General features: G+C 42.5%; 2 protein-coding genes across 2 annotated transcripts in view; both read right to left on the minus strand.

The window, feature by feature from the left end:
- The window catches only part of LOC311133661 (monocarboxylate transporter 2-like), a 29,048-nt gene extending 9,127 nt beyond the window's left edge, over nt 1–19,921 (minus strand). The window contains exons 1-2 of the mRNA XM_084167194.1: nt 19,813–19,921; nt 6,381–6,601 (exon numbers count right to left, since the gene is read on the minus strand). Of these exons, the coding sequence (XP_084023320.1) occupies nt 6,381–6,597 (217 nt within the window). The 5' untranslated portion in view covers nt 6,598–6,601; nt 19,813–19,921. The remainder of the gene's footprint in view (nt 1–6,380; nt 6,602–19,812) is intronic.
- Nucleotides 19,922–22,754: 2,833 nt separating this feature from the next.
- Nucleotides 22,755–26,871, minus strand: LOC311134378 (kelch repeat and BTB domain-containing protein 8). The gene is made up of 5 exons (XM_084168034.1): nt 26,834–26,871; nt 25,495–25,702; nt 24,865–25,171; nt 23,779–24,592; nt 22,755–23,593 (listed from the first exon to the last, which is right to left on the minus strand). The coding sequence occupies exons 1-5, from the start codon at nt 26,847–26,849 to the stop codon at nt 23,130–23,132; spliced, it is 1,809 nt and encodes a 602-aa protein (XP_084024160.1). The 5' UTR covers nt 26,850–26,871; the 3' UTR covers nt 22,755–23,129.
- Nucleotides 26,872–27,111: the final 240 nt, after the last annotated feature.

Raw genomic sequence — 27,111 nt, forward strand, 5'->3', positions numbered from 1 at the left:
AGGCTGCCACGATTATTGGAATCTCAACATGCTGCCTTACTAGTCAGTGCTGGAATGAGACTCTGCAAGGAGGGTGATAATTGAAAATTCATAGTAAAAAATAAGCGGATTAGTTTGGCAGACAGCAGCTATTTCAATCGCAAGTTTATGACTGATGATTAATCTGAATAAAATAACTAATGCCGTTATTTTTACCACTCTAAAAAAAACACATTTTAAATAATTGTTGTTTACTTACATAGCTCGTGATTTATGCAAATGTATTCCAAATATATATATATATTTTTTTTTTTAATCACGTCTAGTATACAGTGCATTCGGAAAGTATTCAGACCCTTTGACTTTTTCCACATTTTGTTACGTTACAGCCTTGTTCTAAAATGGATTAAATTGTATTTTTTCCCTCATCAAGCTACACACAATACCCCATAATGACAAAGCAAAAACAGGTTTTTAGAAATTTTAGCAAATGTATAAAACAAAAAAAATACGTAAATATCACATTTAAATAAGTATTCAGACCCTTTACTCAGTACTTTGTTGAAGCACCTTTGGCAGCGATTACAGCCTTGACTCTTCTTGGGTATGACACTACAAGCTTGGCACATCTGTATTTGGGGAGTTTCTCCCATTCTTCTCTGCAGATCCTCTCAAGCTCTGTCAGGTTGGATGGGGAGCATCGCTGCATAGCTATTTCAGGTCTCTCCTGAGATGTTCGATCGGGTTCAAGTCCGGGCTCTGGCTGAGCCACTAAAGGACATTCAGAGACTTGTCCAGAAGCTACTCCTGCGTTGTCTTGGCTGTGTGCTTAGGGTCGTTGTCTTGTTGGAAGGTGAACCTTCGCCCCAGTCTGAGGTCCTGAGCGCTCTGGAGCAGGTAATCATCAAGGAACTCTCTGTACTTTGCTCTGTTCATCTTTCCCTTGATCCTGACTAATCTCCCAGTCCCTGCTGCTGAAAAACATCCCCACAGCATGATGCTGCCACCACCATGCTTCACCATAGGGATGGTGCCAGGTTTCCTCCAGACGTGATGCTTGGCATTCAGGCCAAAGAGTTCAATCATGGTTTCATCAGACCAGATAATCTTGTTTCTCATGGCCTGAGTCCTTTAGGTGCCTTTTGGCAAACTCCAAGCGGGCTGTCATGTGCCTTTTACTGAGAAGTGGCTTCCGTCTGGCCACTCTACCATAAAGACCTGATTGGTGGAATGCTGCAGAGATGGTTGTCCTTCTGAACGGTTCTCACATCTCCACAGAGGAACTCTGGAGCTCTGTCAGAGTGACCATCGGGTTCTTGGTCACCTCCCTGACCAAGGACCTTCTCCCCCGATTGCTCAATTTGGCCGGTCGGACAGCTCTAGGAAGTCTTGGTGGTTCCAAACTTATTCCATTTAAGAATGATGGAGGCCACTGTTCTTGGGGACCTTCAATGCCGCAGAAATATTTTGGTACCCTTCCCCAGATCTGTGCCAGGACACAATCCTGTCTCGGAGCTCTACGGACAATTCCTTCAACCTCATGGCTTGGTTTTTGCTCTGATATGCACTGTCAACTGTGGGACCTTATATAGACAGGTGTGTCCCTTTCCAAATCATGTCCAATCAATTGAATTTACCACAGGTGGACTCATCTCAAGGATGATCAATGGAAACAGGATGCACCTGAGCTCAATTTCAAGTTTCATAGCAAATGGTTTGAATACTTACAGTACCAGTCAAAAGTTTGGACACGCTTACTCAGTCCATGGTTTTTCTTAATTGTTTACTATTTTCTACATTGTAGAATAATAGTGAATATATCAAAACTATGAAAAAACACATATGGAATCATGTAGTAACCAACAACTTGTTAATCAAATCAAAATATATTTTATATTTGAGATTCTTCAAAGTAGCCACCCTTTGCCTTGATGACAGCTTTGCACATTCTTGGCATTCTCTCAACCAGCTTCATGATGTAGTCACCTGGAATGCATTTCAATTAACAGGTGTGCCTTGTTAAAAGTTAATTTGTGGAATTTATTTCCTTCTTAATGCGTTTGAGCCAATCAGTTGTGTTGTGACAAGGTAGGGGGGTATACAGAAGATAGCCCTATTTGGTAAAAGACCAAGTCCATATTATGGCAAGAACAGCTCAAATAAGCAAAAAGAAACGACAGCCCATCATTACTTTAAAACATGAAGGTCAGTCAATACGGAACATTTCAAGAACTTTGAAAGTTTCTTAAAGTGCAGTCACAAAAACCATCAAGCGCTATGATGAAACTGGCTCTCATGAGGACGCCACAGGAATGGAACACCCAGAGTTACCTCTGCTGCAGAGGATAAGTTCATTAGAGTTACCAGCCTCAGAAATTGCAGCCCAAATAAATGCTTCACAGAGTTCAAGTCACAGACACATCTCAACATCAACTGTTCAGAGGAGACTGTGTGAATCAGATCTTCATGGTCAAATTGCTGCAAAGAAACCACTACTAAAGGACACCAATAAGAAGAAGAGACTTGCTTGGGCCAAGAAACACGAGCAATGGACATTAGACCGGTGGAAATTTGTCCTTTGGTCTGGAGTACGAATTGGAGATTTTTGGTTCCAACCGCCGTGTCTTTGTGAGACAAGGTGTGGGTGAAGGAATGATCTCTGCATGTGTATTTCCCACTGTAAAGCATGGAGGAGGAGGTGTTATGGTGTGGGGGTGCTCTGCTGGTGACACTGTCTGTGATTTATTGAGATTTCAAGGCACACTTAACTAGCATGGCTACTACAGCATTCTGCAGCGATACACCATCCCATCTGGTTTGGGCTTAGTGGGACTATCATTTGTTTTTCAACAGGACAATGACCCAACACACCTCCAGGCTGTGTAAGGGCTATTTTACCAAGAAGGAGAGTGATGGAGTGTTGCATCAGATGACCTGGCCTCCACAAACCCCCGACCTCAACCAAATTGAGATGGTTTGGGATGAGTCGTACCGCAGAGTGAAGGAAAAGCAGCCAACAAGTGCTCAGCATATATGGGAACTCCTTCAAGACAGTTGGAAAAGCATTCCAGGTGAAGCTGGTTGAGAGAATGCCAAGAGTGTGCAAAGCTTTCATCAAGGCAAAGGGTGGCTATTTGAATAATCTCATATATATTTTGATTTGTTTAACACTTTTTTGGTTACTACATGATTACAAATGTGTTTTTTCATAGTTTTGATGTCTTCACTATTATTCTACCCTTGAATTAGTAGGTGTTCTAAAACTTTTGACCGGTAGTGTAGATAAAAAAAGATACACTTGTTCATGTACCCATCTACAAGATATCGCAACAATTTCTGGATTATTCAATAAAAAATGTAATCTGAGCAGTGCCCTTGCTTGAACAGTTTAGCAAACTTCAGTCAAGATAGGGACTATGGGTACAGTGAGGGAAAAAAGTATTTGATCCCCTGCTGATTTTGTACGTTTGCCCACTGACAAAGACATGATCAGTCTATAATTTTAATGGTAGGTTTATTTGAACAGTGAGAGACAGAATAACAACAACAAAATCCAGAAGAACGCATGTCAAAATTTTTATAAATGTATTTGCATTTTAATGAGGGAAATAAGTATTTGACCCCTCTGCAAAACATGACTTAGTACTTGGTGGCAAAAACCCTTGTTGGCAATCACAGAGGTCAGACGTTTCTTGTAGTTGGCCACCAGGTTTGCACACATCTCAGGAGGGATTTTATCCCACTCCTCTTTGCAGATCTTCTCCAAGTCATTATGGTTTCGAGGCTGACGTTTGGCAACTCGAACCTTCAGCTCCCTCCACAGATTTTCTATGGGATTAAGGTCTGGAGACTGGCTAGCCCACTCCAGGACCTTAATGTGCTTCTTCTTGACCCACTCCTTTGTTGCCTTGGCCATGTGTTTTGGGTCATTGTCATGCTGGAATACCCATCCACAACCCATTTTCAATGCCCTGGCTGAGGGAAGGAGGTTCTCACCCAAGATTTGACGGTACATGGCCCCGTCCATCGTCCCTTTGATGCGGTGAAGTTGTCCTGTCCCCTTAGCAGAAAAACACCCCCAAAGCATAATGTTTCCACCTCCATGTTTGACGGTGGGGATGGTGTTCGTGGGGTCATAGGCAGCATTCCTCCTCCTCCAAACACGGCAAGTTGAGTTGATGCCAAAGAGCTCGATTTTGGTCTCATCTGACCACAACACTTTCACCCAGTTCTCCTCTGAATCATTCAGATGTTCATTCAGACGGGCCTGTATATGTGCTTTCTTGAGCAGGGGGACCTTGTGGGTGCTGCATGATTTCAGTCCTTCACGGCGTAGTGTGTTACAATTGTTTTCTTGGTGACTATGGTCCCAGCTGCCTTGAGATCATTGACAAGATCCTCCCGTGTAGTTCTGGGCTGATTCCTCACCGTTCTCATGATCATTGCAACTCCACGAGATGAGATCTTGCATGGAGCCCCAGGCCGAGGGAGATTGACAGTTCTTTTGTGTTTCTTCCATTTGCAAATAATCGCACCAACTGTTGTCAGATGCTTGGCGATGGTCTTGTAGCCCATTCCAGCCTTGTGTAGGTCTACAATCTTCTCCCTGACATCCTTGGAGAGCTCTTTGGTCTTGGCCATGGTGGAGAGTTTGGAATCTGATTGATTGATTGCTTCTGTGGACAGGTGTCTTTTATACAGGTAGCAAGCTGAGATTAGGAGCACTCCCTTTAAGAGTGTGCTCCTAATCTCAGCTCGTTACCTGTATAAAAGACACCTGGGAGCCAGAAATCTTTCTGATTGAGAGGGGGTCAAATACTTATTTCCCTCATTAAAATGCAAATCAATTTATAACATATTTGACATGCGTTTTTCTGGATTTTTTTGTTGTTATTCTGTCTCTCACTGTTCAAATAAACCTACCATTAAAATTATAGACTGATAATTTCTTTGTCAGTGGGCAAACGTACACAAAATCAGCAGGGGATCAAATACTTTTTTCCCTCACTGTATGTATTGCATAGATCACATCCTCCCAGTTCCTGTGTTACTTTGGGGTGGCATCCCAGACATCACCATTTTCCCTCCCATTATAACTTTATCACTCTGGCTCCCTAAGTCATAGGTCCCCTGAAATGATGTCACGTCTGTCCCATTGGGACTTGGTGCGAGGCCCAAATGTGCTGAACCCATGACTGATATATTCCCCCTGTCTTTTTTCAACTGGGTGACATTGCAAAAGCTGAGCCAAGGACAATATGATAAAGCCATGTGCCTCTGCCACTGAGAACGGGAATATTTCACAGGATTCTCTGTGCTGGTGACTGCAGGCGAGTCAGGCGCCCTTTCATCTTTTAACCTTGCAGCCACTGATGGATACCACAAACTTCAATTGGATCATTCTATTATAATATCTCAGTGTCATCTAATGAGTCATGTAAGACGCCTTATAACATATCATTAATAAATTCAGGCCCAGGTGTTGAGGAACAACAGTGATTTCTAAGACGGTTGTTCTTTCCTATTGTGACATGGACCACTCATGTTGGTCATTCATCACACCAGGTCCCATCAAGGCTTGCGGCACAGACTGACAATTATCAATACAAATGCTCATGCAAACAGAGCAAGGGTAAACAAAACAAAAAACAATGTTTGCAACTGACAGACAGTCTAGATATTTGTGCCCTGGATCAACACTCCATGTTGGCCAACTGAACACGCCCCAGGGTGAATCCCCTACTGCCTCAGGGCCCCATTGATAAGTGAAAGAGTGGCTTTGTTTAAATACCCAAATTCGTGTCAGGTGTAAAATCACATGAATAACCTATTTCAAACCCTTCCATATAAAGCCTAACACTAGGCAGCAAGATGCAGCCACTGGTCAATGAGTTTCTTTAATTCTATTTATTTACAGGTTTCCAAAATGAGAGGTTGCTTTGTCAAAGCTCATTAGAGTAAAGCAAGAGACAGCAAGCTTCTTATTCTATGCTTATTCTATCAGCATGATGAAGTCGGTTGCAATTGCTTGGCTTTCATCTCAAATAGCCTACTACTGTATTTTCTTCAACTAGTAGACTTACTAAATAAACTACAAACATAGATGTTATTATCCCTGAATAATACATATGATTTTAGGGAAGAGATGACTGCACAAAGACTTCACTTCTTAGGCTGTCATAGTCATTTGAACACAGTAGTACTCATTCTTCTTGATTAGTTACAGCTACTACACTCAGTCCTCACATGGAAGATACAGGCCTACATTTTGGGGATGAAAAAAACAAGCAACTGCAACGCTCCATACAAGACATACATCCCTTAATACAATCTGTGCATTGTGGTCCTCATGTGACTCAATGCTGGCTCAGAGCTGCTTGACTACATGCATGCCTACTCACCACCGGCATACATGGCTGCCAGCATAATGGAGGAGATCCATGCTATCTGGCTGTAGGAGGCACCGAAGATCAGCTGGATGTCTTTGAAGAAGACTGTGAGGGCTTTGGGGAAGGCATACGAGAAGCCAATGGAGATGAAGGCCCCAAACACCACGGCCCAGCCCCAGCCCCCGTCCGGAGGGACGTACCCCAGAGTAGATGCTGGTGCAGGGGACATGTTTCTGTCGATAGAGGAGAAGATGATGATGAAGTTTACACTCCGGATCAAAGTGTTTCATGACAACAAAAAACATGATCTTGAATGTACCTTTTTTCAGTAAACCGACAAAATCACCACAGGAAAAACAGTCAAATCATCACTTTGTTTTCCCAAACCATAATTGTTTGACCCAGGTATTGTCTCTGTTTGGTATTTACACACATGTAAAGTGAAAAGTTACTGCTGTCACAGAGAGGAGCATGTAGGCCTAACCTCTTTAGTGATTTGATTAGTTTCAAGTCATTCGGGATATCAACTTAATGCTGTTGAGTGTATGGGCAGTTTTCCCTTTTGTTATGTCATTAAATGAGACCTTTGAGAGCTATTTATAACCTGTCAGAAATGTACAGTTGATCAACTAGCCCATATTAGCTAGGTAGGTAAGTTAGGCTAACCTTTTGAACTCTTGTAGACTAGTTATCATGGCCTGATTACGTGCCTAGGGGCCTCAACCCCCAGGGAACCTATATTGATTTTGTTGAGACACTCAGCTATCATATAAACACATAAGACATGTCAAGAACTGCAGGAAATTAGCTTTAAAATGGCAAAATGTTCTCTATGCCCCATGGCAAAATGGGTAGAATTTTAGTAAATTAGCTTTTCATTTTTTTATTCTCTGAAAACATCAGGGGTGTGAACAGTTTAGGGTTGCATGAGTTGCGAGGTGGGGTTTTGTTAGTACGCCAGAAATGACAAATCCATCCGGAATTTTGCAACGTAGGGCATTTGTGTGACCGGACCTTCTCAAATAGTATTTGAGTACCCCTGGGCTATACAATAAAACCTTTGATGCATAGGCTTATGCTACACATATTTTTATTCCTTGTTCCTCACCCTCCAATCCAACAGGTCCCAGACGTGTTCAATGGGATTGAAATCCGGGCTCTTCGCTGGCCATGGCAGAACACTGACATTCCTGTCTTGCAGGAAATCACGCACAGAACGAGCAGTATGGCTGGTGGCATTGTCATGCTGGAGGGTCATGTCAGGATGTGCCTGCAGGAAGGGTACCACGAGGGAGGAGGATGTCTTCCCTGTAACGCACAGCGTTGAGATTGCCTGCAATGACAACAAGCTCAGTCCGATGATGCTGTGACACACCGCCCCAGACCATGACGGACCCTCCACCTCCAAATCGATCCAGCTCCAGAGTACAGGCCTCGGGTGTAACGCTCATTCCTTCGACGATAAACACGAATCCGACCATCACCCCTGGTGAGACAAAACCGTAACTCGTCAGTGAAGAGCACTTTTTGCCAGTCCTGTCTGGTCCAGCGACGGTGGGTTTGTGCCCATAGGCAACGTTGTTTCCGGTGATGTCTGGTGAGGACCTGCCTTACAACAGGCCTACAAGCCCTCAGTCCAGCCTCTCTCAGCCTAATGCGGACAGTCTGAGCACTGATGGAGGGATTGTACATTCCTGGTGTAACTCGGGCAGTTGTTGTTGCCATCCTGTACCTGTCCCGCAGGTGTGATGTTCGGATGTACCGATCCTGTGCAGGTGTTGTTACACGTGGTCTGCCACTGCGAGGACGATCAGCTGTCCGTCCTGTCTCTCTGTAGCGCTGTCTTCAAATCAAATCAAATCAAATTTTATTGGTCACATGCGCCGAATACAACAGGTGCAGACATTACAGTGAAATGCTTACTTACAGCCCTTAACCAACAGTGCATTTATTTTAAACAAAAAAAGTAAGAATAAAACAACAACAAAAAAAGTGTTGAGAAAAAAAGAGCAGAAGTAAAATAAAGTGACAGTAGGGAGGCTATATATACAGTAAAATAAAGTGACAGTAGGGAGGCTATATATACAGGGGGGTACCGTTGCAGAGTCAATGTGCGGGGGCACCGGCTAGTTGAGGTAGTTGAGGTAATATGTACATGTGGGTAGAGTTAAAGTGACTATGCATAAATACTTAACAGAGTAGCAGCAGCGTAAAAAGGATGGGGTGGGGGGGCAGTGCAAATAGTCCGGGTAGCCATGATTAGCTGTTCAGGAGTCTTATGGCTTGGGGGTAGAAGCTGTTGAGAAGTCTTTTGGACCTAGACTTGGCACTCCGGTACCGCTTGCCGTGCGGTAGCAGAGAGAACAGTCTATGACTAGGGTGGCTGGAGTCTTTGACAATTTTGAGGGCCTTCCTCTGACACCGCCTGGTATAGAGGTCCTGAATGGCAGGGAGCTTTGCCCCAGTGATGTACTGGGCCGTACGCACTACCCTCTGTAGTGCCTTGCGGTCAGAGGCCAAGCAGTTGCCATACCAGGCGGTGATGCAACCAGTCAGGATGCTCTCGATGGTGCAGCTGTAGAATTTTTTGAGGATCTGAGGACCCATGCCAAATATTTTTAGGTGTCTCACAGCACGGACATTGCAATTTATTGCCCTGGCCACATCTGCAGTCCTCATGCCTCCTTGCAGCATGCCTAAGGCACGTTCACACAGATGAGCAAGGACCCTGGGCATCTTTCTTTTGGTGTTTTTCAGAGTCAGTAGAAAGGCCTCTTCAGTCTCCTAAGTTTTCATAACATTGACCTTAATTGCCTACCGTCTGTAAGCTGTTAGTGTCTTAACGATCGTTCCACAGGTGCATGTTCATTAATTGTTTATGGTTCATTGAACAAGCATGGGAAACAGTGTTTAAACCCTTTACAATGAAGATCTGTGAAGTTATTTGGATTTTTACGAATTATCTTTGAAAGACAGGGTCCAGAAAAAGGGACGTTTCTTTTTTTGCTGAGTTTATATAATAATAATAACAATAATAAAACACACACACAGTGTACAAAACATTAGGAACACCTGCTTTTTCCATGACAGACTGACCAGATGAATACAGGTAAAATCTATGATCCCTTATTGATGTCACTTGTTAAATCCACTTCAATCAGTGTAGATGAAGGGGAGGAGACAGGTTAAAGAAGGATTTTGAAGCCTTGAGACAATTGAGACATGGATTGTGTATGTGTGCCATTCAGAGGGTGAATGGGCAATACAAAATATTTAAGTGCCTTTGAACGGGGTATGGTAGTAGGTGCCAGGCGCACTGGTTTGAGTGTGTCAAGAACTGCAACGCTGCTGGGTTTTTCATGCTCAACAGTTTCCCATGTGTATCAAAAATGTTCCACCACCCAAAGGACATCCAGCCAACTTGACACAACTGTGGGAAGCATTGGAGTCAACATTGGCCAGTATTCCTGTGGAACGCTTTCGACACCTTGTAGAGTCCATGACCCGATGAATTGAGGCTGTTTTGAGGGCAAAAAGGGGGGAAGGGGGGTTGCAACTCAATATTAGGAAGGTGTTCCTCATTATTTGTACACTCATATACATACACAAACTATATATACAAATGTGGACACCCCTTCAAATTAGTGGATTCGGCTATTTCAGCCACACCTGTTGCTGACAGGTGTATAAAATCGGGCACACAACATTCATAGACAAAAATTGGCAGTAGAATGCCCTTCCTGAAGCGCTCAGTGACTTTCAACGTGGCACGGTCATAGGATGCCACCTTTCTAACATGGGCGGTGTGTTCAATAGGGCGATATGGGCGACGCACTGCCAAACGGGAAAAGGAAGGGATTTTTTTTCTAATCAATTATATCATGGCAACAGTAGTTCAGTGTTCACGTCTGATCTGCCAGCCACTAAATGTCCAATCAGGCTAAAGTCGTGCTTCAAATGTCCCCGCCCGTTTTGGGGCGATTTCAGTCAGGTTGAAAATCGCCCAGAAGTCTCTCATAGCCTCTAATGTAAAATATTTTTTTTTCAAATTTCTGAGCTTTCAATACATTCTCTATGGGTGTCTGAGGGCTTGCGTCATACGTAACGTAACGTAACCATGAACGGCAGACAGCAACGCTTGGACAGCGACTGGTGTAACCGACATGCACCATCTTTCAGAAAAGATTAAGAAAAATGAGCTGTCAAAGACCCACATTGATAGCTGTTTGAGATTGTCTGCTTTGGTGAGAGTGAATATTGCCACTCAACTGGATGAGGGATACAGGCTAGCTGTCCGCCGCCACAACGATGAGGTTAGCAACAGCAGAGTCGTGAACACTGTCTACGAGAATCGAGACGACCTCATAGAATGTTTTGAAGCCATCCGGACGGGTTCATTGGGTTCATTTGACCAGCCCACCGTACCAGAAGCTACAGAATAAGGACATCGATGCTGTCTTTATCAAACGTGCCCTCGACAGCTTCGCAAGCAGTGTGCAGGCCATAAGGTAAGATAAAGATTAAACAATATCATTCGATCTTTCTCAAAGCAGAGCTTTATTTGAAAATGTATGCATGAAAGGAGACTGCATTTGTGTTTGAAATTACATTATTGTCATTATATATGGCCAGTGGTGTAATCTATCTTATTTTATATACTATGTGTACTGTACAGTGGTGCTCATAAGTGTATGAACACATTCTAAAGCTGACTAAAAAGAGGAATAAAAAAATCATCTTTTGGAAATTGATCTTAATGACTTAATTAAAAAAGTTGGAAAATCCAACCTTTAAGGACACCAATTTTCTTTTCTTTTTTATTCCTCTTTTTAGTCAACTTTAGCATGGGATCATAAGCTTATGAGCACCACTGTATACTGTGCTGAACATCCAGGCTATGTGAGACACAAAGGCTAACTTAAACACTAAAGACTTTATGCATCCCTGCCCATTTTAAGTGGAACTGAAGTATTTGTACTATACATGGATACATTGCATATACCTGTGCATCACATAGACAACAATACTGTACAAAGCCAACAAACACATTGGTCTGTTTGCCTTCAGGGACTCCTCTCAACAGCAGCTGCAAGAAGCAACAGGAGCCAAAAGACCCAGAACAGCTTTGAGAGAAGAGGAGAAGCAGAGGATGTCTGAAGAGGTCTGCAACACCATCCTGGATCACACCAAAGAAAGGTTCTCTTTCTCTGGCCACCTTGTGAGTGCTACCTTAGTGCAAGCAGACATGTTTGAAAGGTACTGCCATTCAAAAAAATAAAAAATCTGTTCATGTTCATTTTTACAAATCTATACAATTGGCCAGAATATGGTTGTTCATATTTACAAATCTATACAATTGGCCAGAATATGGTTGTTCATTTTTACAAAGCCATACATATTGTTTATGCAGTGTTGAGGAATGTGAAAGAACACCCTTGATTATTTTTACTGTGATAACTTATTTTGCTTTTGTAAGCCAACACTTTTGAGATCAGTCAATAAATGCTTCTGGTATTGACTTATATGCTGCCCCTGTCTTCATGTTGTTGCTGGACATATCTTTTTAAAAATGTGTGTAGGTCACCTAAATCATCAGAAAAATTGCCCCTCCTGAGAATTTTTTCAGGAGCCGCCACTGCTTTCTAACAGGTCAGCTTGTCAAATTTCTGCTCTGCTAGAGCTGCCCCGGTCAACTGTAAGTGATGTTACTGTGAAGTGGAAACGTTTAGGAGCAACAACGACTCAGCCACGAAGTGGTAGGCCACACAAGCTCACAGAATGGGACTGCCGAGTGCTGAAGCACATAGCGCGAAAAAATAATCTGTCCTCGGTTGCAACACTCACTACCGAGATCCAAACTGCCTATGAAAGCAACGTCAGCACAATAACTGTTCGTCGGGAGCTTCATGAAATGGGTTTCCATGGCCGAGCAGCCACAAACAAGACTAAGATCACCATGCGCAATGCCAAGCGTCGGCTGGAGTGGTGTAAAGCTTGCTGCCATTGGACTGGAGCAGTGGAAACGCGTTCTCTGGAGTGATGAATCACGCTTCACCATCTGGCAGTCAGAAGGACAAATCTGGGTTTGGCGGCTACCAGGAGAAAGCTACCTGCCGAATGCATAGTGCCAACTGTAAAGTTTGGTGGAGGAGTTTTTTTTTTTCATGGTTTGGGCTAGGCCCCTTAGTTCCAGTGAAGGGAAATCTTAACACTACAGCATACAATGACATTCTAGACGATTCTGTGCTTCCAACATTGTGGCAACAGTATGGGAAAGGCCCTTTCCTGTTTCAGCATGACAATGCCCCGTGCAAAAAGCTAGGTCCATACAGAAATGGTTTGTTGAGATCGGTGTGGAAGAACTTGACTGGCCTGCACAGAGCCCTGACCTCAACCCCATTGAACACCTTTGGAATGAATTGGAACGCCGACTGTGACCCAGGCCTAATCGCCCAACATCAGTGCCCGACCTCACTAATGCTCTTGTGGCGCAATGTTCCAACATCTAGTGGAAAGCCTTCCCAGAAGAGTCGAGGCTGTTATAGCAGCAAATGGGGGGACCAACTCCATATTAACGCCCATGATTTTGGAATGAGATGTTCGACGAGCAGGTGTCCACATACTTTTGGTCATGAAGTGTACATCCACTGCATTCGGAAAGTATTCAGACCCCTTGACTTTATCCACATTTTGTTACGTTACAGCCTTATTCTAAAATTGTTCCCCCCCTCCCCCCTCATCAATCTACACACAATACCCCATACTGACAAAGCAAAAAAAGGTTTTCAGAAATTTTTGCAAACGTATAAAAACAAAACGCTGAAATATCACATTTACATAAGTGTTCAGACCCTTTACTCAGTACTTTGTTGAAGCACCTTTGGCAGCAATTACAGCCTCGAGTCTTCTTGGGTATGACGCTACAAGCTTGGCACATCTGTATTTCTCCCATTCTTCTCTGCAGATCCTCTCAAGCTCTGTCAGGTTGGATGGGGAGCGTTGCTGCAGAGCGATTTTGAGGTCTCTTCAGAGATGTTCGATCGGGTTCAACCCCGGGCTCTGGCTGGGCCACTCAAGGACATTCAGAGACTTGTCCCGAAGCCACTCCTGCATTGTCTTGGCTTTGTGCTTAGGTTCGTTGTCCTGTTGGAAGGTGAACCTTTGCCCCAGTCTGAGGTCCTGAGCGCTCTGGAGCAGGTAATCATCAAGGATCTCTCTGTACTTTGCTCTGTTCATCTTTCCCTTGATCCTGACTAGTCTCCCAGTCCCTGCCGCTGTAAAACATCCCCACAGCATGATGCTGCCACCACAATGCTTCACCGTAGGGATGGTTCCAGGTTTCCTCTAGACGTGACACTAGCATTCAGGCCAAAGAGTTCAAACTTGGTTTCGTCAGTCCAGAGTATCTTGTTTCTCATGGTCTCAGTCCTTTAGGTGCCTTTTGGCAAACTCAAAGCAGGCTGTCATGTCCCTTTTACTGAGGAGTGGCTTCCGTCTGGCCCCTCTACCATAAAGGCCTGATTGGTGGAGTGCTGCAGAGATGATTGTCCTTCTGGAAGGTTCTCCCATATCCACAGAGGAACTCTTGAGCTCTGTCAGAACCTCCCTGACCAAGGCCCTTCTCCCCCGATTTCTCAGTTTTGCCGGGCGGCCAGCTCTAGGAAGAATCTTGTGGAAAAAGTCAAGGGATCTGAATACTTTCCGAAGGGACTCTGACATTGCTCGTTATGATATTGCTCGTTCTTTTTTTACTTTTCGGATTATGTGTGTATTATTGCTAGATATTACTGCACTGTTGGAGCTAGGAACAAAGCATTTCACTGCACCTGCGATAACATCTGCAAAACTGTGTACATGACCAATCAACTTTGATTTGTAACCCAGGGAGAGCAGAAGCCTGTAGTCTGTCAAGTTGTGGCTTTACTTATTAGGCTACTTGTGTTGGTGTATAAGCCTACGTAACGTTGACATTGTTTACATTGAGTGAGGATCTACAACAAGGAGTAGTGTAAGAAATTACTTTTCCCAGGGAGTATTAAGTAAAGTAATTTGTTATTATTGAAAGTAGTAACGAGTAATAGGTAATTACTTTTTTGAGAAACATCCCACTTTGTGACTATTATGATTTCCCATTTTAGCCAATTCCATAGCAGTAATTCCGTTGCTGATTTTTCTGAAATTCTGTTATCAATTTGGTACTAAAATGTCGAGTTTTAATCACTTTATAATTCATAAACCAAACAGATATCAGTAAAAACACTAACTAATTGGTAGGTCTACCTTTAATTTTTACAGTGCCTTCAGAAAGTATTCACACACCTTGACCCCTCCACATTTTGTTGTGTTCCAGCCTGAATTTAAAATGGATTAAATTGAGATGTTTTGTCACTGGCCTAGCCACAATACCCCATAATGTCAAAGTGGAATTATGTTTTTCTAAAATGTACAAATTAATTAAAAAGTAAAAGCTGAAATGTCTTGAGTCAATAATAATAATAATATGCCATTTAGCAGACGCTTTTATCCAAAGCGACTTACAGTCATGTGCGCATACATTTTTACATATGGGTGGTCCCGGGGATCGAACCCACTACCCTGGCGTTACAAGCGCCATGCTCTATCAATTGAGCTACAGAGGACCTTATTTATGGCAAGCCTAAATAAGTTCAGGAGTAAACATTTGCTTAACAAGTCACATAAGTTGCATGTTAAAATAGTGTTTCACATATTTTTTTTATGACTACCTCATTTCTGTACCCCACACATACAATTATCTGTCGAGCAGTGAATTTCAAACACAGATTCAACCACAAAGACCAGGGAGGTTTTCCAATGCCTCTCAAAGAAGGGCACCTATTGGTAGAGGGGTAAAAACAAACAGAAAGCAGACACTGAATATCCCTTTGAACGTGGTGAAGTTATGAATTACACTTTGGATGGTGTATCAATACACCCAGTCACTACAAAGATACAGGCATCCTTCCTAACTCAGTTGCCAGAGAGGAAGGAACCACTCAGAAATTTCACCATGAGGCCAATAGTAACTTTAAAAAAGATGCAGAGTTTAATGGCTGTGATGGGAGAAAACTGAAGATGGATCAACAACATTATCGTTATTCCACAATACTAACCTAATTGACAGAGTGAAGAGTAGGAAGCCTGTGCAGAATAAAACATATTTCTAAACACGCATCCTGTTTGCAACAAGGCACTAAAGTAATACAGCAAAAAAATGTGGCAAAGCAATTCACTTTTTGTTCTGAATAAAAAGTGTTTCATTTGGGGCAAATCCAATACAACCCATTACTGAGTACGACTATCCATATTTTCAAGCATAGTGGTGGCTGCATCATGTTATGGGTATGCTTGTAATCATTAAGGACTGGGGAGTTTTTCAGAATGAAAACTCAGTCTGCTTTCCACCAGGCACTGGGAGATTAATTCACCTTTCAGCAGGACAATAACCCAAAACAAGGCGAAATCTACACTGGAGTTGCTTACCAAATAGACAGTGAATGTTCCTGAATGGCCGAGTTATAGTTTTGACTTAAACCTACTTGAAAATCTAAGGCACGACCTGAAAATGGTTGTCTAGCAATGATCAACAACCAATTTGACAGAGCTTGAGGAATTTTGAAAAGAATAATGGGCAAATGTTGCACAATCCTGGTGTGGAAAGCTCTTAGAGTCTTATCCAGAATGTTTGACTCACAGCTGTAATCGCACCAAAGGTGCTTCTAGAGTATATTGATTCAGGGGTGTGATTACTTATGACATACAGTTGAAGTCGGAAGTTTACATACACCTTAGCCAAATACATTTAAACTCAATTTTTCACAATTCCTGACATTTAATCCTAGTAAAAATTCCCTGTGTTAGGTCAGTTAGGACCACCACTTTATGTGAAATGTGAAATGTCAGAATAATAGTAGAGAGAATGATTTATTTCAGTTTTTATTTCTTTCATCACATTCCCAGTGGGTCAGAAGTTTACATACTCTCAATTAGTATTTGGTAGCATTGCCTTTAAATTGTTTAACTTGGGTCAAACGTTTCGGGTAGCCTTCCACAAGCTTCCCACATTAAGTTGAGTGAATTTTGGCCCATTCCTCCTGACAGAGCTGGTGTAACTGAGTCAGGTTTGTAGGCATCCTTGCTCGCACACGCTTTTTCAGTTCTGCCCACACATTTTCTATAGGATTAATGTCAGGGCTTTGTGATGGCCACTCCAATACCTTGACTTTGTTGTCCTTAAGCCATTTTGCCACAACTTTGGAAGTATGCTTGGGGTCATTGTCCATTTGGAAGACCCATTTGCGACCATGTTTTAACTTCCTGACTTATGTCTTGAGATGATGCTTCAATATATCCACATAATTTTCCTTCCTCATGATGCCATCTATTTTGTGAAGTGCACCAGTTCCTCCTGCAGCAAAGCACCCCCACAGCATGATGCTGCCACCCCCGTGCTTCACGGTTGGGATGGTGTCCTTTTTCCTCCAAACATAACAATGGTCATTATGGCAAAACTGTTCTATTTTTGTTTCATCAGACCAGAGGACATTTCTCCAAAAAGTATGATCTTTGTCCCCATGTGCAGTTGCAAACCGTAGTCTGGCTTTTCTATGGAGGTTTTGGAGCAGTGGCTTCTTCCTTGCTGTGTGGCCTTTCAGGTTATGTCGATATAGGACTCGTTTTACTGTGGATATAGATACTTTTGTACCTGTTTCCTCCAGCAGCTTCACAAGGTCCTTTGCTGTTGTTCTGGGATTGATTTGCACTTTTCTCACCAAAGTACGTTCATCTCTAGGAGACAGAACGCGTCTCCTTCCTGAGCGGTATGACGGCTGCGTGGTCCCATGGTGTTTATACTTGCGTACTATTGTTTGTACAGATGAACGTGGCACCTTCAGGCGTTTGGAAATTGCACCCAAGGATGAACCAGACTTGTGGAGGTCTACATTTTTTCTGAGGTCTTGGCTGATTTCTTTAGATTTTCCCATGATGTCAAGCAAAGAGGCACTGAGTTTGAAGGTAGGCCTTAATTTACATCCACAGGTACACCTCCCATTGACTAAAATGATGTCAATTAGCCTATCAGAAGCTTAAAGCCATTACATAATTTTCTGGAATTTTCCAAGCTGTTTAAAGGCACAGTCAACTTAGTGTACAGTGAGGGAAAAAAGTATTTGAACCCCTGCTGATTTTGTACGTTTGCCCACTGACAAAGACATGATCAGTCTATAATTTTAATGGTAGGTTTAATTGAACAGTGAGAGACAGAATAACAACAAAAAAATCAGTGTCAAAAATGTTATCAATTGATTTGCATTTTAATGAGGGAAATAAACCTACCATTAAAATTATAGACTGATCATTTCTTTGTCAGTGGGCAAACGTACAAAATCAGCAGGGGATCAAATACTTTTTTCCCTCACTGTATGTAAACTTCTGACCCACTGGAATTGTGATACAGTGAATTATAAGTGAAATAATCTGTCTGTAAACAATTGTTGGAAAAATTACTTGTGTCATTGACAAAGTAGATGTCCTAACCGACTTGCCAAAACGATAGTTTGTTAACAAGAAATTTGTGGAGTGGTTGAAAAACGAGTTGTAATGACTCCAACCTAAGTGTATGTAAACTTTTCTTTTTTCTTTTTAACTTTTTTTTTGTCATTTAGCAGACACTAACTGTAAGTCGCTCTGGATAAGAGTGAGTACATACATTATTTTTTATTTTTTTTATTTTTTCATACTGGCTCCCCGTGGGAATCGAACCCACAACCCTGGCGTTGCAAACGCCATGCTCTACCAACATCCCTGCCGGCCATTCCCTCCCCTACCCTGGACAACGCTGGGCCAATTGTGCGCCGCCCCATGGGTCTCCCGGTCGCGGCCGGCTACGACAGGGCCGACTTCAACTGTATTTCTGCATTGAATTTAAGTAAAATATGCTAAAAACATGTTTTCACTGTCATTACGGGGTTTTGTGTGTAGATGGGTGAGGTAAAAAAAAACTAATTTAATCAATTTTGAATTCAGGCTGTAACAAAATGTGGAATAAGTAAAGGGGTATTAATACTTTCTGAAGACACTGTACTTTTGTGAACTTTCCTTATCCTTCCTCCTCATGAGGGAGAGATTAGAAAATATCTTAAAGATATGTGGGTTTTTGGTAACAGAATTTCAAGGCACAGGGCAATGTTTCTTAAACTTACACAAGGCACATAATTTCTCCAAAACTAAATATAGTTTTTTTGTACATGTTTTTCTAATACCTTAAGATTTCTTCTGGCAAATGTTTTCTAAGTGCCTTTTGCTTATTCCTAACACTAAGATATAAAATAGTTGAAAATGTATATATGCCTTACATTCTAAGATATATAGACTCTTAGCTTTCATTTGAAACCACATTTAACATGCTCCTATGAACTTCACATGTTGGTGCTCATGGGTCCTTTTACATGGAAATGCCATAAGTAAATAGACTCAATATATGCTGTATTGTTGTAGATGGTGTAATTCCAACTGAAGTGTTTATTTACTCTTCTTTTTAGACAATTACTCATAGGTTGCATGTTTTTATGTTTCTGTCAATCATGGCAACCTGGTCTCAGAGCATTTCGTATTATTCTTTACGTAAATCTGTGACCCTCCATTTAGAATTATTTGTTATGTTTTGTAAGGCATGTATTAATTTGTGGATGTCCATCACTCATTTCGTATGATATGTTACGAATTTGCTAAACATATGTTATGAATTCTAGCTAGTTGGCTAACGTTATCTGGGTTAGGGTTACATTTAGGAATTAAGTTAAAGGGTTAAGGCTAGGGGAAGGGTTAGCTAACATAGTAAGTACTTGAACATTTGCTAACTAGCTAACATTTTTAAGTTGCTGTGATGAGAATCGAAGTCACAACCTTTGGGTTGCTAGATGTTTGCACTATACACCCACGCCTATTTTGCCTTATGTAACCATCTGTCCTATGTAACCATACCAAATACACCCACGCCTATTTTGCCTTATGTAACCATCTGTCCTATGTAACCATACCAAACTTAACATAACATACTAATAGTTTTAAGGCGGATTTACGTTACGTCTAGTCTATGAGACCAGGCTGATCATGGCAAAAAATGTCAGCTTAAGTAAATCAAACTGGAAGAAACGCACAGAACGTCAAAGAAAGCAAGCCGTTTTAGCTGTTTGCTTGTGAAGTTGCTTCATCGCCCTCCAGATCCTAACATACATTTTTTTAAACAAGAACGTGTTTTCATTATAAGTAGCTAGCGTAATGACCATTTGCGTTACACCCAACAAACTCAGAACGCCTCAAATTTGGTTGGTACACGTGGATATCCGACTCGGAGTACACACATACAACACAAGTTGAAGCGTTGAACATTATTCGGTGCGAGACATAAGTAAAACGATCTTACCTTGACCACGAAAAGGCAAAGCCCAGCACTTAAACTCCAAGGACACCCCCGAAAGTTTCTGAAACAAATTGATTGTACTTTTCAGACACGTGTTACCTCATTTCCCCCTGGTGGTTCATTGCATTAGAAGAGTCTTCTACTCGCAAAAGGCTACGAATTTGCATTAATAGGCAATCTATTCTGATCGGTTTATCTTTTAGGCAAACATAAATTAATTTCACATTGATTGTCCCATCTTTCACTACACAGGTCACAGGAATGTCCCTACTCAGTGATGTCATGTCAACTAGCTAGGTATATTTGTTACAAAAGTTGCAACTTTAACTATTGAAAGTTATCAAATCAAATTGTAATTATCACATGTTCCGAATACAACTGATGTAGACTTCTCAGTGAAATGCTTGCTTGCGAACCTTTCCCAACGATGCAGTTAAAAAAATAAAACATACAATTGTACAATATTACATGAAATATCTAGCTATACAGGGGTACTACAAGGTTCGCAATTTCGCAAATAATAATTCAGCACCAAATAATCATAGGGTGGCAATAAGTCACCAATAGGGTTTCACTTTGTCATTTTATTCTCAAATTATGTGCAATGTGAATTTCACAGTTTAGCTCAACCACCACTATTACCCAAACCCTACACAGACAAACCAGTAACAAAAAGAAAACAAATACAGGAAGATTCCACTGCTAATTGCCATCCATGGACAATGCTTACATACAGGTCTTTAATGAGCTTCGATATTGCTGCACAAGGCCAACTATGGCTGTTGCACAGAAATCACATTGATTGGCTGATTCGTTGTAAGCTTTGAATCTTTCACAAGACTGGTGTGTTGGAGATATTAATGTAACATTGAAGTTACATATCTGTAATGCTTATTGAGAAGTTATCGTAAAGCAAAACTACTGAGAAACTAAAAAAAGAAAATCAAATAATGTGCAGATATTCATGTGTGGGATACAGAACAATCACTCTACCATAACTAAATATAGAAAATAGAAATACAGCCATTGAAAATAAAAGAAATCACATCTATTTTTCAAGTTATAAAAGGAAAAAGTTTGTAAAAACTGTGCAAGTACAGCAAACGTATAGTTCAGTATATTACACATAAGACATTTAAATACAGTACTCTGTATCAATAGAGATCCTGAGAGTTTTCCATTCCTGGTTCCCAAGTGACTGAGTTTTTAGGCAAACCCCCTTTCTCACCTGAGGGCTTCAGGAGGGCACTGCTCTGACCAGATCAAATGAGCACCAAATGATCTGCAGTCCTTTTTCTTTACAAAAGTGTATCATGTCCACACCTCCTCCACACATAGAATGTGGGTTTTCATATTATTCTCCATTTCAAATTCTGTGCAGACAGACATGTATTTCCCAAGATTGCTTTGTTGTTGATTGATTTTGGGGAAAGCTTTAAATATGAGATAAAATAAATGATCATATGTAGTGCAAAGATGACACAGGAACCTGCATATGAGAAAATTATTGACGTCATTGAAAATGTTGCAGTTCCATAGGGAACCATCCCTCAATGGCTGTGTTACCCCAATTATTACATACAAGATTGTCAAAAAAAAGCAGCACCAAGTTCTCTTGTTTTTCTCTACATGACAGCATGTACAGATGGATTAATGTGTAAAAGATGAGTGTTAGCACTGAAGTTGGGCCCCACACTCTGGTAGTTCGCTGTCCAGGGGGGGTGCTTGGTAAAGTTTGCAGTGACGGGACTATTGGAGAGTGATTCAGTGCAACGAGAAGACTTGAGACACTGCCTCGCCAGGCTTAACACACAGGACTACTATCCGATGCCCCCACCCACCCATAGGCACAATGACAGCCCTTGGGATCTGCGCTAAGTTACACACCAACGACCTCTACTTTACTCCTCCTCAGACTACTACTGTACATCAGCCAGCCACACAGCCAATATTGAGCTGTTTTACCTAGTAAAGTACCCAAATTAAGCTTGAAAACACTTCATGCACTTCCACTAGGGTAAACCTAATTGTATCAATGTTTCCTTAGTTATTGCTACTAGAAACGTTATCAACCTTTCAGATAAACCAAACCAAGTTCTTAAATGCATTTTGGCATTTAAAAAGCTTGTAATCAATATCAGACATGCTGGGAGGAGAAAAAAAAATTATATCCACAGAAAACACTATGCTGCAGCGAGCTGCCCACACTTTGGACAAATCAATGCATCAGCCTGAACCACGTCCCTTCGCTCCTTATCTGACTTCTGTTGAGTTGCTATCAAAGCAAACTGTTGCCTGGTTCGAAATGTCTCACTTATCTTGGCCAGCCACACACACATCTGACACCATGCTTGTTTCTCCAATGTGGAGAGTGAATAGTCTAACTTCTCTTAAGTTGTCTTGGCATGTGACACTCGCTACAACAATATGGATGCCGGCTCCGAGTGGGAAGCTAATCTACGAATGCAAAAAGTATAAATCCAACTGCAACGAAGCCAAATAGCACATTGGTTGACACAACTAAGGCCTTCTCTTGAAAGCAAAGTACACGTTTCACAAAATATCCATCATACCAGCCTTCTACCACACATGGAAATAAAACTAAATCACTAGCACACTTCACACACACAACTAATAAACACTTCCAAAGACGAGCTTGCTGTAGGGCGCAATGAGCATGTAAAATCCATACACTAGTCAAAGACACAAAACCTCATCAATCTGAGCTAACAACCTACCAATGAGCAACACTGCTTATCTTACCCGTATTAATATAGTCTATATAGTTATTTATATATATATAAATATATATAGTTATTTATATATATATATCATTCTCACTTTATGCTTTCATGTAGCATGTCCATAACTAGAGGGCACTTCATATTCTGATCCCTCAACTGCATGCATTTCAATTGTAAAAACTCTAACCTATATATGCTTTTAAAATTGGTATTTTATTAGGATCCCCATCAGCTGCTTTGCGAAAGCCGCAGCTTCTCTTCCTGGGGTCCACACAATAAAATGGAACAAAATGGCTCAACAAAAATAAGCAAACAAGATAATTGCACTTATGATTCATTGTACTATACTGTAAAACAAGTATCAGTGTGAGTATTTGGTTCCGACTGGAGAAAAAAAAACGTAAATACTGCAATCTTTTAAAACCACCCCCATTTGATTGTGTTGAACCTTTAACGCTTTAAGACTAAACTCAACGGTCCTTGTGGTGCAAACACAGGACAGTACCAGGCACAAGGCAAGCAGGACCACACACCCTCCCTCTTCCTTGAGGGGGGAACCCGTCCCCTATGGCCCTCTCAGAGCACTTTCTGAAGACACTGTGGGTACAGTTTGGCCACCACACACTCAAAATGGCGGCCCAGGTCCCAGAGGCGGTCGGGCGTCTCGTAGACTTTGGTCCATGTGTCCGCCTCGTCGTCGTACTGGTAGAGGGAGTTCTTCCTGCTGGTACGGAACACGTGTTCCTCCACCATGACCTGCGTGGCTCGGATAAACAGGTGCAGCTTGCCGTGGAGGAGCAGAGCCTTGATGTAGGGGCTGGTGGCCTGGTCGAAAGGAAGGTCCCTCTTGCGGGCCCAGGTGTTCTGCTCGATGTCGTAGACCTCCATAGTGAAGGTGCGCTGGTGGTTCCTGCAGATGCCAGCGATGTAGTAGATGCAATTATTGTGTAAGGCAGCCAGGCCCTGGCTCCGGGGGACACTCATGGGGGCCAGGTGGCCCCAGTAGTCCTTACGAGGGTCAAAACAGAAGAAGTATTCATCTGGGAAACAGAGAAAATAAGCACCACTGACTGTTAAGACAAACATTGAAAAAGGAATAAAATGTAGTTTTCAACAACACCTTTTATGTATTAAGATTATCCTACACCACGCTTATCTTTTTCCCACTGCATTTCTCTTCAGTCTATTTTCAAGGTTGAATAGTGGCTCCACTATTCCGCCTCACCTTGGAGGATGTAGATGCGGTCTCTGTACTCCACAGCGCTGTGGAACTCCATGGCTACAGGCATCTGGCTGACGGCGGTCCAGCAGTTGTCCCTGGCGTCGTAGCACTCCACTGACTTCAGTGCGTTCCTCCCGTCCCCCTCGTACACACGGCCCCCAAGGGCGTACAGCTTCCCGCAGCAGTGGACCAGCCTGCAGCCGATCCGGGCCCGCAGCATGGGCGAACGCACAAGCCAACGGTTCCCTGCGTGCTCGTACTGCCAGAAGTCACTCTCCGCCCGGTGGTCGATGGACACCTCGCTGTTGCTAGGGCGGTAGCCCCCGGCGATGAAGATGTCGTTCTCCGATGACACCAGGATGCCCACCTCCCGCAGGTCGTTGGGGGGCTTGCAGAGCTTGAACACCTTCCCAGCAGTGGTATCCAGGCAAAGTACGGTCTGCTTCTTCCCTGAGTGTTTGTGTGCCGCGTCAAAACAGATGACCATCTCAGAGGCGGTCATGCCCAGGCGCTGGGGGCAGCCGTTGGTGCCGTTGAGACGGGCCGTGGACTCAGCAGGGTCCCTGGAGAGGGCGCAGGCGAAGGGGGGTGGGATGCGGCTGAGGAAGGAGTCGTCCAGGAGGGGCAGGCGGATGCATTGAGAGAACACCTCAGCCAGGTGGGCCTCCCTGTGGGAGCGGTCGTGCTCCAGCCAGCGCACGATGCTCTCATACACATGCTCCTCCTTCTCCACATTCAGGTCATCGTTGTTCAGGATGCTCACCAGCTGCTCCTTGGTAAGCTGGAGGAACTCCTGCTCCCTCGCCACACACAGGAACTACAACAGCACAACACCACATGTCACATTTCATCTAAACTGGACCTCACTGTCATTTGTCACAGAATATTCAACTAACAGACGCAGACCTGGAATGCCATCTTAAAATCTTAGTGTGTCAACTACTTTATGTACAGTACTTATGTGTTCTCACATTACTGTAATTATAAGGTCATTTTAACAACATATTGATACATTAATCCTTCCCAAAAGGCGAGCCAAGTGAAGCACAACAGTGGAATAGAACAGCTTGTTCTTAGAATAAAACCCACCTTCTTGCGTATGTAGTCCTGGGAGCGCTCCCTCAGCTCCTGATGGCCGTAGGCGTCTGCGAACATGTAGACCCCGGTGCAGTTCTGGGGGTCCAAGCGGCTGATCATGAACTGGGCACACTGATCCTGCAGGGCTGGGATCTGGAAGATGCTGGCTGCCGTGAACAGGGCCTGGACGTTAGACTCCGACAGCGTGACTCTGGACGTGTAGGCATAGTCAAGGACCAGGTGCATGGACTCAGACTCCACTCCGACGATCCGCACCTCCCTCTGGCTGCTCTCTGTAAGGCCACTGGTGAACATGGACCTGGTAGGAAAAGGAAATACAACAAAAAGTGAAGAAAGCTTGAATGGTGTTGCAGCATAGCCTGGTCCCAGATCTGTTTGTGGTCTTGCCTACTCCATTGCTGTCATTGACATGACAATGAGTGACAAGAAGTTGCCATGATGGCACAAACAGACTGGCACTCAGACTAGTTGCAGCATTGTTTGTCATCTAAAAATGTTGATGCTTCAAAAAACGGAGCATACCTCAACTGGAATATACCTCAACTGGAGCATACCTCAACTGAAAGTGATATCTAGAAAGTGATAGACTAGAAACAAGCAAGCGACTCACATCAGACCTACCTAAAGTAAGGGCTAATTGCTGCAAGGACATTTCGGTGACACGAAAATGTCTTGCCATGGTCCACTTCAACGACAATGTCTGTGAGCTGTGCTTCATCATACAAGACTTTGAGCTGCTGGAGGATGTTACAGGCATGAACAGCATCTACCCCACTGTAGGTTGTGTTTGCAGGAGTCCCATTCTGTACTTGTAACAGCTTGCCTATGTCTACGGAAGAAACATAAGAGAGAAACATAACATTTTTACATGATGATGGATATTAAACAACACAGACACGAGACAGACAATGGGCCATATATTATGAAATTATGTGGGTAACGTTACTAAATAATATTATTTAGTGGCATATGCAGCACAACAATTGAGCCAAGCGTACTAGCTACAATGAGTGGAGAGAAAATATTCTAAAACACGTGGAGATTAGTAATCTGACTAGCTATGGCTGAACTAAATTACCATTCGACACTACTGTTAGATAGTTCTTGTTTGTAGAAAAGTAGCTAGCTTGCAATCAGTGTGCCATGGAAATCACCCACTCAGCACAACTTGTGTGCACGATTTATTGACAGAACAAAGACCCGTTTCGAAACAACGAGGTTTTCCATAAACTAGCTATCTTAATTAGCTAGCTAACTCTGGGGATTAGAAACTCACAGCTGGGTAGCATCACAGGAAGCCGTCCGCGGCATTATTAGCCGGCTATAGTAGCTAGCAATCATTTAGCCATTTACCTGACTAGTCAAACTGTCACGCCTAACGTTAGTCATGAATCTTACTACATTAGTTAGCTAATTTGGATTGTCAAGTGGTTAACGTTCTCGTACTCCTGTTGACATGGAGCTAGTCAGTTAGCTCACTACTAACTATTAGTTAGCCACGTAACGTTAAACTGGCCAACAACTATGTTTCATCAGGACGAGACGTTGGCAAGTTACGTAAGCTAGCTTGTTACATACTTTATTGACAGCTATTAATAAAAGCTAAGATAGTAAACATGAAAGGTCTAACAGTACCATTGGCATACAAAGACATGCAATTGTTTAGACTGTACTAAGACAGACAAAATGTGGTTCTAACGTTAGCTAGCCATCTGATAGAGCTAACGTTATAGCTAGCAAAGCTAGCTAGCAAGCCAATTTAAATAACCAGCACACACTTTTTGAGAAGCCATTCGCTTACAGCTTCACTTGTAAAACGAAGAGAAATAATCGTCATAGTCTATTACTTTTGTCAGGGTGTAATCTTGGTGGTTATATATCATTCAATATGAATTAGGGAACTTTAAAAATTGGTTAAATAAGTCTGCCTCGTTAACACAAACAATCAAGAAACGCTAACCTCCACTGGCAGCCATTCTCCTCAGTCTTTTCTCAAAGCACACCGTGAAACGGAAACAGACGACAACCAATCAAAGTAGAGCCAATGGAATTATTCATCAAATAGATCACCAAAGGAACCTCTCTAGGCAAAAATGAATATATTATCTTTTAATCTGGAATAAATAGACTATAGATATAAAGGCCCAGGGCATTTTATTTAGAATAAATGGCTCTGTATAGGTCTACACTTCAGTGTACTGTGTTATATTTAATTATATGATTTACACACACTATCTT

Source organism: Coregonus lavaretus (genome assembly GCF_964263955.1).
Source record: "Coregonus lavaretus genome assembly, chromosome: 8".
Classification (NCBI taxonomy): Eukaryota; Metazoa; Chordata; class Actinopteri; order Salmoniformes; family Salmonidae; genus Coregonus; species Coregonus lavaretus.